General features: G+C 42.1%; 2 protein-coding genes and 5 non-coding genes across 7 annotated transcripts in view; all 7 read left to right on the top strand.

The window, feature by feature from the left end:
* The first annotated feature begins 8,865 nt into the window (after nt 1-8,865).
* LOC121303974 (heat shock cognate 70 kDa protein) lies at nt 8,866-13,158 on the top strand. Its single transcript, XM_041234876.1, has 8 exons — nt 8,866-9,090; nt 9,428-9,633; nt 9,927-10,079; nt 10,337-10,892; nt 11,258-11,460; nt 11,819-12,017; nt 12,263-12,495; nt 12,770-13,158. Exons 1-8 carry the CDS (start codon nt 8,886-8,888, stop codon nt 12,953-12,955), a joined length of 1,941 nt encoding a protein of 646 aa, XP_041090810.1. The 5' UTR covers nt 8,866-8,885; the 3' UTR covers nt 12,956-13,158.
* Nucleotides 9,209-9,305, top strand: LOC121304095. The gene has a single exon (XR_005947919.1). It is a non-coding gene; the product is annotated as a small nucleolar RNA SNORD14 (small nucleolar RNA).
* On the top strand, nt 9,752-9,848 carry LOC121304099. Its single transcript, XR_005947921.1, has one exon. It is a non-coding gene; the product is annotated as a small nucleolar RNA SNORD14 (small nucleolar RNA).
* LOC121304098 lies at nt 10,147-10,243 on the top strand. Its single transcript, XR_005947920.1, has one exon. It is a non-coding gene; the product is annotated as a small nucleolar RNA SNORD14 (small nucleolar RNA).
* Nucleotides 11,606-11,702, top strand: LOC121304094. The gene has a single exon (XR_005947918.1). It is a non-coding gene; the product is annotated as a small nucleolar RNA SNORD14 (small nucleolar RNA).
* LOC121304100 lies at nt 12,096-12,192 on the top strand. The gene has a single exon (XR_005947922.1). It is a non-coding gene; the product is annotated as a small nucleolar RNA SNORD14 (small nucleolar RNA).
* A 664-nt stretch (nt 13,159-13,822) lies between the features above and the next one.
* The window catches only part of jhy (junctional cadherin complex regulator), a 23,285-nt gene continuing 20,301 nt past the window's right edge, over nt 13,823-16,806 (top strand). The window contains exon 1 of the mRNA XM_041234857.1: nt 13,823-13,827. Coding sequence (XP_041090791.1) covers nt 13,823-13,827 — 5 coding nt within the window. The remainder of the gene's footprint in view (nt 13,828-16,806) is intronic.

The raw sequence follows: 16,806 nt of genomic DNA, 5'->3' as shown, positions 1-16,806 counted from the left end.
TCCCAAATTCCAAATAAAAACATTGTCATTTAGAGCATTTATTTGCAGAAAATGACAACTGGTCAAAATAACAAAAAAGATGCAGTGTTGTCAGACCTCAAATAATGCAAAGAAAATAAGTTCAGATTCATTTTTAAACAACATAATACTAATGTTTTAACTTAGGAAGAGTTCAGAAATCACTATTTGGTGGAATAACCCTGATTTTCAATCACAGCTTTCATGCGTCTTGCCATGCTCTCCACCAGTCTTTCACATTGATGTTGGGTGACTTTATGCCACTCCTGGAGCAAAAATTCAAGCAGCTTGGCTTTGTTTGATGGCTTGTGACCATCCATCTTCCTCTTGATCACATTCCAGAGGTTTTCAGTGGGGTTCAGGTCTGGAGATTGGGCTGGCCATGACAGGGTCTTGATCTGGTGGTCCTCCATCCACACCTTGATTGACCTGGCTGTGTGGCATGGAGCATGGTTTCAGCCTAGCTCTTCTTTGCTTCTCATTGTTGAAGGGCTTTCTTCTAGCTTTGCACAACTTCAGCCCTGCCCTTAGGAGCCTGTTTCGAACCGTCCTCGCCGTGCACTTCACCCCAGCTGCCGTTTGCCATTCTTTCTGTAGGTCACTTGATGTCATCCTACGGTTGCTGTGTAACATTCGAATGAGTTGGCGGTCATCCCGATCAGTGGAGAGTCGTTTTCGCCCTCTGCCGGTCTGTAGCTCTGTTGTCCCCAATGTCTGCTGCTTGACCTTGTTCTTATGAACCGCAGTCTTCGAAATTTCAAGGATGGAAGCAACCCGACGCTCACTGTATCCCTCTGCCAGTAAAGCCAGAATTGAACCCTTCTTTTCCTCACTCAAAACTTTCCTTTTCAACTCTTTGGGCATGGTCAATAGTTATTTTTTGATTCCAATTACTTTTGAGGTACTACTAGCACTGTTTTGCCATCCAGCTGGTCCTATTGCAAGAGGATAGTGATGACCACAGGAGTGGTTTTTATACTTTTCCTCGTTAAATAAGATTTAGTTCAGGTGATCAATCAGTACCTCATTCAGTAGAATGAGGCGTGCCTGTGTTTGAATTCAGCAGACACTGGAATGGAATGGCTGCCATACATGTAGAGATGCTGATTTAAGAAAAATTTGCAGTGGTCTCAATTTTTTCCAGAGCTGTGTGTATATAGAGAGAGAGATATTAGACACAAACAAATTACAAAATTATATTTTCAAACACATTTGCTTTTGTAAAATAAAGTACATTTTAAACTCCACAGTAAAGACTGGAAACGCTGTTGCATAACACCGCTGTTTCTGGAAGCTTCTTTACTGCCGCCAGGCACGACAGGAATGCCCTTGCTCCCCACAAATTCAGACTTTGTTTCTTCATTGGTAGAAAACTAAATCTTTTCAGGGATTCCCCGACCTTGTGTCTAGCCAGAATCGAAATGTGTAAAATATGAAAGCTTTACTTATTAAACCAAGCACAGTAACTGCTCCGCGGCATGGTTTTAAAAAAAAAAAAAAAAAAACTTGCGGGATGAAAAGTTACCTATTTTATATAATATTAAAATAATATGCAAACCAGCATCACCATTTCCTGGCACTGTAACAAAATTACACTATGTAACACAATTTTTGTTCCTGGGTAGTAAGTGTTATTTCCTAATTGCTTATGCCTCAAAAGTATAGAAAATGTCTATTATTCCCCTCAAACTTTGCTTTTGTGACCAGGACAGTGATATTTTGAAATGTACCTATTTCCAATGAGAAAACGGGCAAATTTGTGTCTTTTTGTTCACATAAATTGTGCGACTTGCACACTTTCATCCAACAAGTACCACTGCTTGAGCCTAGATGTCAAAAGCTCGGCATTGGACTTGGTGAGACCAAGATCTCTAATCAAGTCGTTGAGGTCTTTTTGGTTGGGGTAGTATGCGTTTCTCTCCTCAGTTCCACCTCTGAAATTGTCATCTGGATCTACAACATCTTCCTCGCTCTCTGACTTGCTGCTCTCTTCTAAAGACGGCTGCTCTCTCTCCGGAGGAGTGGGTACGGGGAGCTCATGGCAGTGTGGCACCGGGGCGATGGATGAAGGAAGGTCCGGATACGTGATAGCAGGTGCATTCTTGCCAGTCCGACGTTTGGAAGGGTCCACCATGCAGAAGTAGCAGTTGCTTGAGTGGTCAGTGGGTTCCCGCCAAATTCTTGGGATAGCGAACTTCATGGCTCTCTTTTCCCCTCTGTACCATCCTACAAAAATACATTTATTTCACCCATGACTAATGTGTAAGAGATTCTCGCAACATTTTTCATATATATTTTTTCAATAACATTGAAAATTGTAAAACATTTAAAAATTAAAAACTTTTACAGTTTTAAAAATTAACAAATTTTATAACATAAAATTCAGAGCAACAACTGTCCATCTTACCTTCCAGAGTTTTTTTGCAGTGCTCGCAGGTGAAATGAGGTGCCCAGGGTTTGTCTTGATCCCTGACAGGCATGCCGAAATATGCCTTGTAGGCCTCACACATCTTAGCAGATGCTTCCAGGGAATACTTTTTTGCTCTTGTCTTGATAAATTGGCCGCAGACATAGCAAAAGGCGTCTGCCGGATGCTTGCAGCCTCTTGATGCCATCTCAGAAAAATGCAGATATGTATCCACTTAGGCAGCTGGAACTAAACTGAACTGGTGGGCTTAAGGCCCCTGTATTTATACCACTATTTATATTACTGGAAAGTTCTAGAAAGTTCTAGAAGTTACTCCAAGTTTACTCAGCACTGTATCTATCTGGAATGTTCTGGAAAATAGGTAAATTCCAAAATATCACTGTCCTGGTCACAAATGCAAAGTTTGTGGGGAATAATAGCCATTTTCTATACTTTTGAGGCATAAGCAATTAGGAAATAACACTTACTACCCAGGAAAAAAAAAAAAAAAAAGTTACACCGTGTTATTTATTAATTAAGATTATGAACGTGCAAATGCACAGTGCCACTCAGATGTTTTATTATGCCATTACCCGTTTAAATAAACCAACTGACTCTGAATTTTAAACATTTTGAGTCGGACAACTCCCGGTTGATAATTAATTAATCAAACTAAATATGTCTTCTTACTAGTTTAAAAAGTAGTCAGACTATTGGCGTTACGTTAACACAAACTTTTAAACTAAAATAGCAACACTTTTGAACTTAAAAAATATATATTTTAAAAAAGAAACTGCACCTTAGTTTTCCCCCCAATGTCCCTTCAGGAAGTTGGAACACTGCTGCAGAACTTGAGAATCTTCCAGAATTCCTCAAACCATTACAGCCAATCACAGCTTGAGAATATCACTGGCAGCTCAGTGGGCGAATGGAAAGCATCCATCGAGCCAGACTTTAAAGCGAAACTGAATTCCGAGCTCTGCCAATCACAAACGAGCAGAGCTGCTACGGTGCGGGTTGTGAGACAGTCTTCATGCTGTACAAGGGCATGTTTTTTTTAATCGTTTGCCCATTTATTTAGAAAAATATAAAATATTAAAGAAATTTCATTGCAATAAATACATTTTTACAGTTGCATATATTTACAAAATTACATAAACACAGTTAGTGTGCAGCACAAAACAAGTTTTTTTTTTTTTTTTTCCCATTGGATTTTTGATAGCAGCCATATTGTGTTTCCACACTTTGTTAGGAGACGCCGGCAAGCCCCCTGTCCAGAGTTTACACATTTCAGATTCACACCTCAACCCAAACAGCAGCTTCACGTTTCATGTTAGAGCTCCGTTTCCCTCACCGGAGCTCTGTTCTCCTGCGGCGTTTCCACGCTGTCTGCGGTCTGGGTGTTTTTCTCCGGTTGTATTCCTGTTTCGGTCTCTGTGTGCAGCTCAACGGTGTGCTTCATGAAATTGTAGTTAGGGATAACTAGAAAGAGGAGAGCGACAGATATACGGTATTATTAGGCTACATCAGGGTTTGGAGAACCATGACAAGTTATCACACGTAGGAATAGGGGGCGCCACTATTGAAACAGTCTAAATCATAAGAACACACTATTGAAACAGTGTAAAAAATACCTTCTTAATAGCGTTTTAATTTCCCCTTTAATCGCATGTGAATTTTTTTAGTGTTTGCTACCACCTGTTGGCCAAATTATGTAATTGCGTATTAATTAAAATCTTCAAAGCTCCCTTACAAACCCAACTGATGAGGGGCCACAAGCATAGGCATGTGATTCTTTGTATTTTTTATGTGCATTGGATTTGCCACCTGATATTCAGGTTAACTGCTATTGGAGGACACATGGGGGGGGGGGTTGATTAGCCCCAGTGTATAGGTAAGCTCAGGTGTGTCTTATTAAACTCCTAGTAAAACCAGGAAGGGATCAAAGTGCTATGCAATAGCAGTCTTATTTCCATCTCTGTAATCCCTATAAGAAAAAGGCAGCATTCCAAAGAAAATCTGGTGACACAGAATTAAGAATTAAACAGGTTACACTTCTAAATGAATATATTTACTGTGAAACGTGCCTGGGATGCTACACCCCTGCTGGCTGTGTGTCCAGCAAAAGCACAATACAGGAGTTCCAATTCCCAAATCTTCAGAATCATAAAGAAACGTCAGCAGTCAGAATGAAACTGAAAACACAACTGTGCTTTCTTGAAAGGGTTTATAGGATTATAAAATGAATCTCAAACATGTCAAAGAGAAAAGTATTTCTTCTTCTTCTTCTTCTTCTTCTTCTTCTTCTTCTTCTTCTTCTTCTTCTTCTTCTTCTTCTTCTTCTTCTTCTTCTTCTTACTATTATTACAAATAATAATAAAGCAGAATTTATACATACTATAATAGTATAGGATAAGAAGAATGACGCATGGGGAGAATGACGTGCTTCCAGTGGTGATGCAGCGTCTAGGTTCATTCTGTGCCTGTCTGTTTTATTTACAGTGTGCTGCTTTTCACCCCTATGACTCTTAGGAGGTTCCTGTTAAGGCACATGTGGTAACAGCCATGTTTTGGGCAGGGCAGGTATTGCTGATTGCTGATGCTGTTCTTCACATCACACCATCACTTATTAACCAGAGACTGAAGCACGGAACATCTTTAGTCCCTGGCAGTACTTCCAGGGGTCATTTTTTCCTGTTGAGACATAAATGCATCTAATTTATATATAAATGATAGTCCAAGTCCATACACTGAATGGATGGCTCAAATTGTACATTGCAAATAAATACATGGTGAAATATGTATGTACGTAAGAGGAGTTTAATATAGATAAAAACAATCTATTCGCTTCTGTAATGTATTATATAATGTAATGCTCACGAGTTTCTTGTCTCTGGTTCAACGTGCAATGTTTACGTCACTGCTATGTCCTGTGATTGGCCTGGCTGGTGACCGGAAGCTAACGTATATACCGTATATGTATATCGGAAGAGAAGCTACCAGAATGCGGCAAACAAAGAAAGCTATTTCCGCCTCCCCATTGATTAAATTCTAGGTAAAACTGCGTATTTATTTGTGAAAATGATTTGTCACTACTAGGAATTACATTAGAGCCGAAAAAAACATTTAAGCAAGTGTGCTGTCAGCAGCCCGCAGAAATAGTCATGAGAATTCACTTGCAGACCTGAGCTGCTAGTTCTGCAATAAAGACAGCTTTCCCTGCTTGATTTAAACAGAAGCAATGCGTCTAAATGGATAGCACGACATCATGTGTTAATTCTGAGTATAGTGGGTGAGTAAGTCGCACTTGCATGTAAATGGTAAGGGTAATTTGTTTAGTGTCACGTGTGAAAGGGAGATCAGTGTACATTGTCAGCTCATATAGGAAGTGCGGTAACTTCCAGAAGGAACCCGCGATCCCACCCCCACGCCCTACGCAGAGAGGAGCAGTGGTCAAATAAAAAAACGGGGTGAAGGTATACGCTGCTTTGAGGAGCATTACTCAAATAAATACATTATACAAAACAGAAAATGTGCTCTACAGCGCGGGAAAAAAAAGAAAAAAATATTTACTATTTTTCTAAAATTGCCAATTTATGTTTCACCCAGCTAGAATAGTGCCACCACTTATAAACACAAAATAAATACTGATTCTCGGGCTGTTGTATATATTATTAACTAACACACTGATATAATTCATTTTTAATGAAACAAGACTACGCATGCGGCGTGGCTGGAAGGGGGCTCCGTTCTGAGGCGAAGGAGAGCATCGCGATTGGAGGATTACCCCGCTTCCAGCTCGGTGATTGGCTACTCCCCTCAGGGCAGGCGCATTTAAGAGCATTTTCGCCGGCGGTCGGTCTGTTCAGGTAGAGCCTTAGCGCAAAGGCGGAGATCAGCGAGCAGCCTCTTTAACAAAGCAGCAAGCATTTGAATTAATATATAGCGCTTCATAAAAATATTGTTTAAGGTAACTTTTACATTTAAAAATTTTTTTTATTATACACGGAGAATCCCGTAAACAATGATATGAAATACGATAGCTAAGTGTTATTATATATCTATATATATATATATATATATATATATATATATATATATATATATATATATATATATATAAACCTTTTGTTAAATGTTAATTAAAAGCACTCGATTTCGAGTTATTGATGTTTATGACGATGTTAAAGTATTGTGATTTCCTGTAATGCCGGTTGCTACCCGGCGAATTTACCGGCATGTGTGCGTTTTGCGGAGGGCCCAAATCTTTAGGGAAAACTGATACAAACCGACCGAGTACCGCTTTTTTAAACTGTAAAGTACGGTGCCGGTGAATATATTATAAATATAGATATATATCCAGTGTATCTTTGTTTTTTAATGATTAGTCTGTGTGTGTTCTGGTGTTTAATTTCGAGTCTATGGAAGTGCGCTTCGGGGGTTGCGTAATTGCGCACGCGTGCTCGGCGGATGCTGTGTGCTGCAGTGTGAGACTCTTTGTCCTTCACTCTGGGGTGAGGGGGTGATACCATGTGCTCGTGTGCAGATGGTCCCCCCCCCCCCCCCCCCCCCCCCCCCCCCCCCCCCCCCCCCCCCCCCCCCCCCTCGGGGAGGTTGAGTTGGATCGATTTACATGTTTTACTGTAGATATATACATTGCACCCTAAGCCTAGAATGGTCCCATGTAGTCCCCAGTTAATGCATTAATTTAATTAAACTCCATAATACTACCTCGTGTTCTTTCTCGATGGGCAGGGTGGAGGGGCGCTCGGGTGTTCCTGAATATAGATTTGTGCATTTCATGTCGAAAGTGGTCGGTGTAATATGTTATAAATAACTGTTCCAACGCTCTTTTAAAGAACTGATCGCGTTGCAGCAGCATTTCGGGTCATGTAACGGCCTCTGCTGAATAATTAATTCGCCCAAGTCTTGATTACACGGTTACTGCAGTAACGGACTTGACGTTTTTTAGCGACTGCTGTGCAAAGTCTTTACCGTTAGTGGGTCGGTTTCCACATAATCACGTGTCAACACCGATCCCAGCTCCGCACTCGAGGCTGCGGTTTTGGCTACTACGTCATACCTAAGCATTTAGCTGCACCGGTAAAGCGCTTCTGGTCACAGCAAATACCGTGCTTGGTGCTCCTATCGATCTTAGCGAGTTCAAAATATAATGGACCTCTTAATGAGATGTCAAGACCTTCCGACGTTAATAATTCCAAGAGCCTCATACAAAGCACCAAGTAAGTTAAGAAAGGGGTTCAAATTGTATCTCTAGCGCCCTCTGTGGCTATAGAGGGTTACGCACTTGAATTTATTTTTAACTTGGTTAATTCAACATTGCTAGACCTGAATTTCTAAAATGTTTCGGTTGGTATGTTAGTCTGGCGTTATTTTTGTGGCGCATGTGTTTAGAACTAAGCTGGCAATCTGCAGGCCATTGAGCACTCTCCCACAGGCGAGCAAAGACTCGAAGTTAATTTGTAATGCATTTAAACATTATTTTTTTTTTAAATTGGCACTCCTGCCTACTTATGCATTTGAATTTGTGTGCTGCGTTTTAAAATGCAAAGCCTGCTATGTGAGTTGTATATTTTTTAAAGTGCTTCTGAGAAGTTATATAAATTGCGCTGTATCAAATATAAGTACTCCACTCATCGAATTCCCTTTTCTGTTGTCAGATGAGATGACAGCAGAAATCAGGATAAGTGCTCACCGTTTTAAATCCTTGAGTGAGAAGCCACGCAGTTTAATAGTAGGGTGTAAAGTTCAGAGTTCCAATTCTTGTAGCTTGCAAATTTGTTTTGCATATACGAATAACAATGAATACAAAATGAATCATTAAAAAAAGCCTTTGTAAATACTTGCATGCTAGAAATTTAAATAGCAGACGCCTGCTACACAAATGTGTGTGTATAAACTCTTTGATCAAGAACGTGCACGACATTATGTAAATTCTAAATTAATACAGAATAGCTCTTGCATCAAGTGAATAATACTAACCGTGTACAATCGGATGGACTCATCGGAGCCTGCAAGTCTTTGGAGACCAAAACTTTGACTGGGGGGCTAGCTCTTCTAGCTTGAGCTTTTAAAACCTTGCTCATTTTGACAAGCGCCTCCCTTTTTTTTTTTTTTTTTAGAAATGAATATGGCTCTGGCTTTGAACAATAATGGTGACACTGCAGAAGTACAGGCCATTTGAGATCCCAGTTCAGCTTTGCATTTTGTGGTTAATCTATCTTGAGAGTGCATGTTTCCACTGTCAATTTAGGAGTAAAAGCGTTTGGGGGAGGTTTCTTACATTTTAATGTGCTGTGTCAAGTGTATGACCCTATTTAGGCTAGCCAATTAATTTAACTTTTCTCCCCCCCCCCCCCCCCCCCCCCCCCCCCCCCCCCCCCCCCCCCCCCCCCCCCCCCCCCCCCCCCCCCCCCCCCCCCCCCCCCCCCCAGGAACCATGTCTAAGGGAACAGCTGTTGGCATTGATCTGGGAACCACCTACTCCTGCGTGGGTGTCTTTCAGCATGGCAAAGTTGAAATCATTGCCAACGACCAGGGTAACAGGACCACACCCAGCTACGTAGCCTTCACCGACTCCGAGAGGCTGATCGGGGATGCTGCAAAGAACCAGGTTGCAATGAATCCCACCAACACAGTATTTGGTAAGCATGTTTTCTGACAATCGGCTTTCCGAGTACGTGAACAGTCTTTCCATGTATTATGTTCTCCCCTGCTAAACCCGATGCAATGAACACAAGTTATCTCCTCCCTAGTCATTACTCGCTGCGATGAAGTTGATTCCAAAGTCTTTCGTAGTTTCCACCAGAGGCTGAAAGGCCAAAGATGGCACAAGTTCCTTCCTTGGATGTCTGAGCGAGTAATCAGGATTCAGTACTAGTCCTAGAAATCACATGGGTGGCGCTTGCCTTCTCGAGCTCTTCAGTAATTCAGTCTTGTTCATTGCATGTAATTGACGATCTGTCACATTTTCCTTTTCAGATGCTAAGCGCCTGATTGGTCGCAGATTTGAAGACACGGTGGTCCAGTCCGACATGAAGCACTGGCCATTCAACGTTGTGAGCGATGGTGGCCGTCCCAAACTCGAGGTCGAGTACAAAGGGGAGACCAAGTCTTTCTACCCTGAGGAAGTCTCTTCTATGGTGCTGACCAAGATGAAGGAAATTGCAGAAGCCTACCTCGGAAAGGTGAGTGGTACTTCATTGTCCGACACAAAATGGTTGTCATCTACTCTGATGCAGTTTTGTATTTAACTGGTATGCCTTGGTGAATTAAAACCCTGTATATTCAATATTTTGTGCTTGCTCACTGTGATGAAGTTGATTCCAAAGTCTTTCGTAGTTTCCACCAGAGGCTGAAAGGCCAAAGATGGCACAAGTTCCTTCCTTGGATGTCTGAGTGAGCCTTGCTCAGTATTGCCCTCCTGTAGATTTTCTGCACAAATCCCACTCCAACTAAATGCCTTTCCGTTCTCTTCCAGTCTGTGACCAACGCTGTTGTAACTGTGCCAGCATACTTCAACGACTCCCAGCGTCAGGCCACAAAGGATGCTGGTACGATCGCTGGCCTTAATGTTCTCCGAATCATCAATGAACCAACTGCTGCTGCTATTGCTTATGGCTTGGACAAGAAGGTACTAATGGTTATTGTAGATTTTAGACTCTTTCAAAGGGATGGCATTTTAACTCCCTAGTCATTACTCGCTGTGATGAAGTTGATTCCAAAGTCTTTCGTAGTTTCCACCAGAGGCTGAAAGGCCAAAGATGGCACAAGTTCCTTCCTTGGATGTCTGAGCGAGTTCTGTTCAGTGTTCACCTTAGCGGTCATGTTGCAGCTTGATGGGACAACTTTTATCCTGGTGAATTAACCAAATTCCTCCTGTGTTTCTAGGTTGGAGTTGAAAGAAATGTGCTCATTTTTGATCTGGGTGGTGGCACTTTCGATGTCTCCATCCTGACTATTGAAGATGGAATCTTTGAAGTGAAATCCACCGCTGGCGACACCCATCTCGGTGGAGAAGACTTTGACAACCGCATGGTCAACCATTTCATTGCAGAGTTCAAGCGCAAGTACAAGAAAGACATCAGTGACAACAAGAGAGCTGTTCGCCGTCTCCGCACCGCCTGCGAAAGGGCAAAGCGCACCCTTTCGTCCAGCACCCAGGCCAGTATTGAAATTGACTCCCTGTACGAGGGGATCGATTTTTACACCTCCATCACCAGGGCTCGTTTTGAGGAGCTGAACGCCGACCTGTTCCGCGGTACTCTGGACCCCGTGGAGAAGTCCCTCCGTGATGCCAAGATGGACAAGGCCCAGATCCACGACATTGTGCTGGTCGGAGGATCTACCCGTATCCCCAAGATCCAGAAGCTGCTGCAGGATTTCTTCAACGGAAAAGAGCTCAACAAGAGCATCAACCCAGATGAGGCTGTTGCCTATGGAGCAGGTAATTGATGTGATCATGTGCATTGCACACTGTAGCTCGCTGCCCAAACTGCTAACAAAATAAGTGCCCTGAAAGCAGTTGCATAGTCTTCCATGAGTATATAGCACTTCTCTCAATTAAATGGAATATAATTTTGGTGAACACATAGCCAAACTTTTGTTGGCTTGCCCATTTTTATAAGGGGTCATCTTGTGTTCTACTCTCGCTGTGATGTTGATTCCAAAGTCTTTCGTAGTTTCCACCAGAGGCAGAAAGGCCAAAGATGGCACAAGTTCCTTCCTTGGATGTCTGAGAGAGTTCTGATTTGGGGTTATCTAGCTCTCCAGGGTCTCAAGGTTTGTTAAGTTTTGTTTTTGTTTCCTTAGCTGTGCAGGCTGCCATCCTGTCCGGGGACAAGTCTGAGAATGTGCAGGACCTGCTGCTGCTGGACGTCACCCCCCTGTCTCTGGGCATTGAGACAGCCGGTGGGGTCATGACAGTGCTGATCAAGCGTAACACCACTATCCCCACCAAGCAGACGCAGACCTTCACCACCTACTCTGACAACCAGCCTGGTGTGCTCATCCAGGTAAAGAGGATGTCGCAGGCTTGCAAGAGACAGTTTGTGGTGTACATATATGCTGCCACTTGAACTTGCTCTGAATTGCATATTTTTTACAAAGTATTGGGTTATGAGGTTTGTATTGCATCCCTTGTAGAAAGCTTTACATTGCTCGCTGTGATGAAGTTGATTCCAAAGTCTTTCGTAGTTTCCACCAGAGGCTGAAGGGCCAAAGATGGCACAAGTTCCTTCCTTGGATGTCTGAGCGAGTTCTGGTCCGAGGGGGGTGGGGGGCAATAACTGAAGATTTGAAGCTGCTCTTCATTATAACTTCATAATGGATTACTGTAGTGTACCCTAGTAACGAATTCCAACTTTTTTCAAGGTCTATGAAGGTGAGAGAGCCATGACCAAGGACAACAATTTGTTGGGCAAGTTTGAGCTGACCGGTATCCCTCCCGCACCCCGTGGTGTTCCTCAGATCGAGGTCACTTTCGATATTGATGCCAACGGCATCCTGAATGTGTCTGCAGTGGACAAGAGCACTGGCAAGGAGAACAAGATCACCATCACCAATGACAAAGGTATCGACTTTTGCTCTTTAGTCGTTTCCTTTTCAGTTGTTTTCATGCTATGAAGCTGAGCTTGTGGTGTAGAATGTCTCGCTGTGATGAAGTTGATTCCAAAGTCTTTCGTAGTTTCCACCAGAGGCCAAAAGGCCAAAGATGGCACAAGTTCCTTCCTTGGATGTCTGAGCGAGCTTGATTCTAGCTGTATTTTATGGGATCCTTTTGAAATCCTGTGCTGATGATATGATCTTCTGAAACAGGACGCCTGAGCAAGGAGGATATCGAGCGCATGGTCCAGGAAGCAGAGAAGTACAAGACTGAGGATGATGTGCAGCGTGAGAAGGTCTCCTCCAAGAATGCCCTGGAGTCCTACGCTTTCAACATGAAGTCGACTGTGGAGGATGAGAAGCTGGAGGGCAAGATCAGCGATGAGGACAAGCAGAAGATCTTGGAGAAGTGCAACGAGATCATCGGCTGGCTGGATAAGAACCAGGTAAGGCTTCAATATGTCCTTTCATTATTAATGTGCTGTCAGATGCAGTTTGATAATAAAAGTACTGTTTACCTGTAATTGCTTGGTATCCAGTTAACCTTTCTGGGTGGAAGGAAGCATCCAAACTAATGAGTTTTGAACCATTAAGTGGTGTGCTCCCTGCAAGCCAAAAGTAATTTTTAGTACTTGTATTAAACCTAGTTTCTGTGAATGCTTCCAAAGTCATTCATATAAAGCCAAATCCACAATTGAACACTTGTGTTCTGTGTTCCAGACTGCTGAGAAGGAAGAGTATGAACACCATCAGAAGGAGCTGGAGAAGGTGTGCAACCCCATCATCACCAAGCTGTACCAAGGCGCTGGCGGGATGCCTGGTGGCATGCCAGGGGGCTTCCCAGGGGCTGGTGCTGCTCCCTCTGGAGGTGGCTCCTCCGGCCCTACCATCGAGGAGGTTGATTAAAGAAACTTAGTCTCAAGAGTTGTACCCGAAGGACCCAATCTGTAAGCCAACGCTGGTCATTGGCTGCTCAACCATCTCTGAGCCATAGCTGCTATGTTCTGTTTGTGATGCTGGATATTTGAATCCACTGCGTAACTTGCAGTGTAGTTGTACTTTTGCTGGCAATACATTTTGAGTCCAGGTGAATAAAACCTACTTGAAAATCACAAGTGTGTGTCGTCTCTAGTTTTAATGGGCTGATTCAAGAACAGGCTTGTAAAACGTGCTGCTGCTTTTGAACAAACTGTTGACAATCTTTTTTTTTTAAAAAAAAAAAAAAAAAAAAAAAAAAAGTGTTTTGCTTAAATATTTGGTTTCCCGGAGTTATCCATCTATAAATAGTTGTGCTGTAAAGCTAGCATGTTCAAAGTTTTTTGTTTTGAATCTCCAGGGTTGGAATTTGGTATTGAAACAATCGGAATGTGTGAGAATTTGTTAAACTAACCAGCAATCCCGACTCCTCGAACATTCATAAGCTATTCTCTGACACTGGTGTTAAGCAGTGCTGCTTGTGAGCATGGGGTTTGACACGTTGGCCATTAAAAAAAAAAAAAAAAAAAAAAAAAATACAGCCCTCTTATCAGACTGACAGCTCTCTGCCCATTTATTTGTGTGCGATGACCACAGAACCGTCGATCCTTGACGTGTGCAAATCATTGAGCCTACAGTCCTAATCAAGCACCCCTTATAACTTCTCGCATGACTTGTACCTTCTCCGGTGAGTGTGGGTGGGAAGCCCAGACAATGAGAAACTATGGTTGATGAAAAATAAAAATAGTAAATTAACAGGTCTACTGTCTCCAGAATTTAATGTCGCTCGCGGTGTATATGAGGTACCTTGGTGCTAGAATCTAGCTCCAAATTTGCACCCCTGATCCGTGATGTGCCAAATTGTTTGAAGTGTTGGAGAAGAAGGGGGAGGCAGACAGTGGTTTGAATGATGACCTCTAATTTCGGTGTGTACCAACCTGCTAGCTGGTACTCCTGTGCGAACCTAATGATTAAAGTTATGTGAACCCCTGACCATTACATCAACTAACGTTTGGAGTACAAAACAAACGTCGGACACCGACGTCTGGTTTGGCAGGACAGGTGCTTTTTGTGAAATGTTAGAGAGGTACTTTGATTTATTTTGTTAAATGCCTACGTACCTGCCTATTGTAATTTTGCATGAAAGCGGTAGTAGAGAGAAAAACTGCCTTGAGTCCTGTTGTTGGTTGTAATTATTAAATCAGAACTCTCAAAACATACCATATCTTTAATACATATAGTACTTGTGAAGCATTTCAAGGAGCTTTAAAAAAAAAAAAAAAAAACCTGACCTATAATTGTAAAAACAATAGACGATTCAGCATCGTGGCTATAATGTGAAAGGTACGTAGTTAGGTCTGAAATTAACTGCTGACGGGAAAGTCCTTACCAAGATCATCTGGATGAGCAATACAGCAGCTACTGCTGAACAGTCGAGGTTAAAACACAAGACAGAATAAAACGAATAACATCCCTGAAGGCTCTACTATAGCAGCGTACCACAATGGGCAACTGAAGTCAAAATCCTCTGCCTGAAAACACAGCTTCAGCGAGAGTGCTGTAGGAATTCGTTAGGGATTACTGTGTTTTTATTGTGAAAGACCAGCGTTGTAAAACCTCTAGTAATCACAATCGCACAGCACTGTTTCTTTTGACCGGTAGGTGGCAGCAGAGCTTGTATTTAGTTAGACTACTTCAGATTAATTCTACTATATATTAATGTAGGTATTAAAACAATAAATAGACGCTTTGGATTCCTACAGCTAGGACTATATTAGGTGTACAGTAACTGTTTTGAGCTGTTTTGGGTTATTCATTGAAACATTGTGAAATCTGTCAATTGTCAAGGTTTCGAAACTTCTTCAGGTAAAATAACATTTTAAAAGTTTGATTAAATTACGCTGATGTTTAAAAGGAGAAGAGGTCATGGCTCAAAACAAGCCATTCTCCAAAAGGGTTATGCTGTGTTATAGTATTTTGGACAGAATGAATTAGCGATCCACGCATACTGCTTGCTTAAAGAGCTGACCTGCTTCTGTGTTAGTCGCTGTAGTTCCCAGGATTTGCGACAGTGATACAGTCGTGAACTATAATCATCTTTTAAATATGCAATTCATTCAGCCTTTAATCGTCGGTGATGCAATGTATACTTTGGAGCCGGCTGATCTGGAATTCAGTGCCTTGCCAATATTAATGGATCATTAAGATGGGCCTGTTTGTTGAACGTGTCATTTTTCTGAAAGGAATGTTACGATACTAGTTTCAAACATGTCGCAACAAAATCGTTCACACTACAATACAACACTGCTACCGACCACCTTTACACTTAGAACTGAAGTCTGCTTGAAATATCTTTTCAAACTGGGCGCCCTGGTGCACTGTTAGTGTAAGGATTGTTGCCCACCTTGTCAAACAGGTAACACAGAGATAACGATCCGTGATGTGGCACGGAACAGAAAAGCCAGATGATTTTTTATTTTTTTGTTTTTTTTTTAATCGCTCTTCCTGCAGTGATTCAAAGGACAGATCCCAAACCCCAGGGCACTAGAGCAGCCATTTTGAAAAAAAAAAAAAACAACAACTTTGAAACAGACTTTACAGTTGTGTAAAACGTTGTCAGGATGTTAACAGTGAAAATAAAAAATGGCAGGTATGTTATTTAAACAGTTATAGCAACACGCTGGGACAAGTAAAGCTGTATATGTTTTCAGAACCCCTCTACTTTAAAGCTGCAGCATTTAATATCGCCATGCAGATTGAAAAGATACAAACATGTCTTGTTTTCATGGAAACCCCAAATTCAGAGCACAATCCGCATCTTAATAGTAGAGTAGCATATCTGTGGTGGTTCTTATTTTTTTGTGAATTGCATCAGTTCCATCTGGAATTCTGGCTTGCACATGGAAAAGATATTTCCCAGGTGCAGGATTGTCTCATCGATTCATTCAGTGAAGTTAGAAACCAGCACCAGCTGTGCAGTCCACCCATTGTACCATCGCCCCTTTCAAGAGGTCAGATCTGCTGATTTGCCTGTGGCGATTGACACTGACTCCCAATAAGGAGATATAAACTTTGCACTTCATTTTCTCAGCTCATGTCAGGAACAGCCCACTCACACAAATACAGGTGCTGTTGGCTGTCACATGTGCATTCAATAGTTATACTTCCCTTTTACACTCTCGGTAGTACACACTCCCTGTACCACGCTCTACAGATATATCTCTCTCTCTCTCTGTTAGCAATGTTGACTGGTGAGAACAGCAGGCTAACTGCAAACAACACAAGGAAGTAAATTTGCCCTTCGGATTTAAAACTTCATCACAATTAATATAAAATCAAAAGATGTGAAAACACCGGGATTATTCAAAGAAGGAGTGAACAAAGGTAGGCTTCATGTTGCTTCATTATTATTGAAGCTATTTAAACAATATTAACAATATGCTGTAACTGTCCTTACTCTGACTGAGGGCTGCTGTTCTCCAGAGCTCCTTGGTAATCTCAGTAGGTCCTGCTGAATCAAGAAACAACTGAAATGATTTGAATTGTGTTTATGGTTTGGAAATTGGACGCAAGCTGCCGGTATGTTAGGCTGAGGTCAGGAACGGTTCAGTAAAGTCTGGTGTGTTGTAAACAGCCCATGTGTCCATGTGCTTGCTGGGTAATCTGCTGCCGAAAGGGTCATGTTCATTATCGTGACATTTTTCAGAAAACAGCAGGGCTGTCTTTTCCTAATTTCGCCTTTTTTCCACAAACATATATTTGTTAGCATACATTGCAAGTTG

The sequence above is a fragment of the Polyodon spathula genome, chromosome 36 (genome assembly GCF_017654505.1).
Source record: "Polyodon spathula isolate WHYD16114869_AA chromosome 36, ASM1765450v1, whole genome shotgun sequence".
NCBI classification, from domain to species: Eukaryota; Metazoa; Chordata; class Actinopteri; order Acipenseriformes; family Polyodontidae; genus Polyodon; species Polyodon spathula.
The sequence above is the reverse complement of the archived record's forward strand: the minus strand, read 5'-3'. Positions and strand labels throughout refer to the sequence as shown.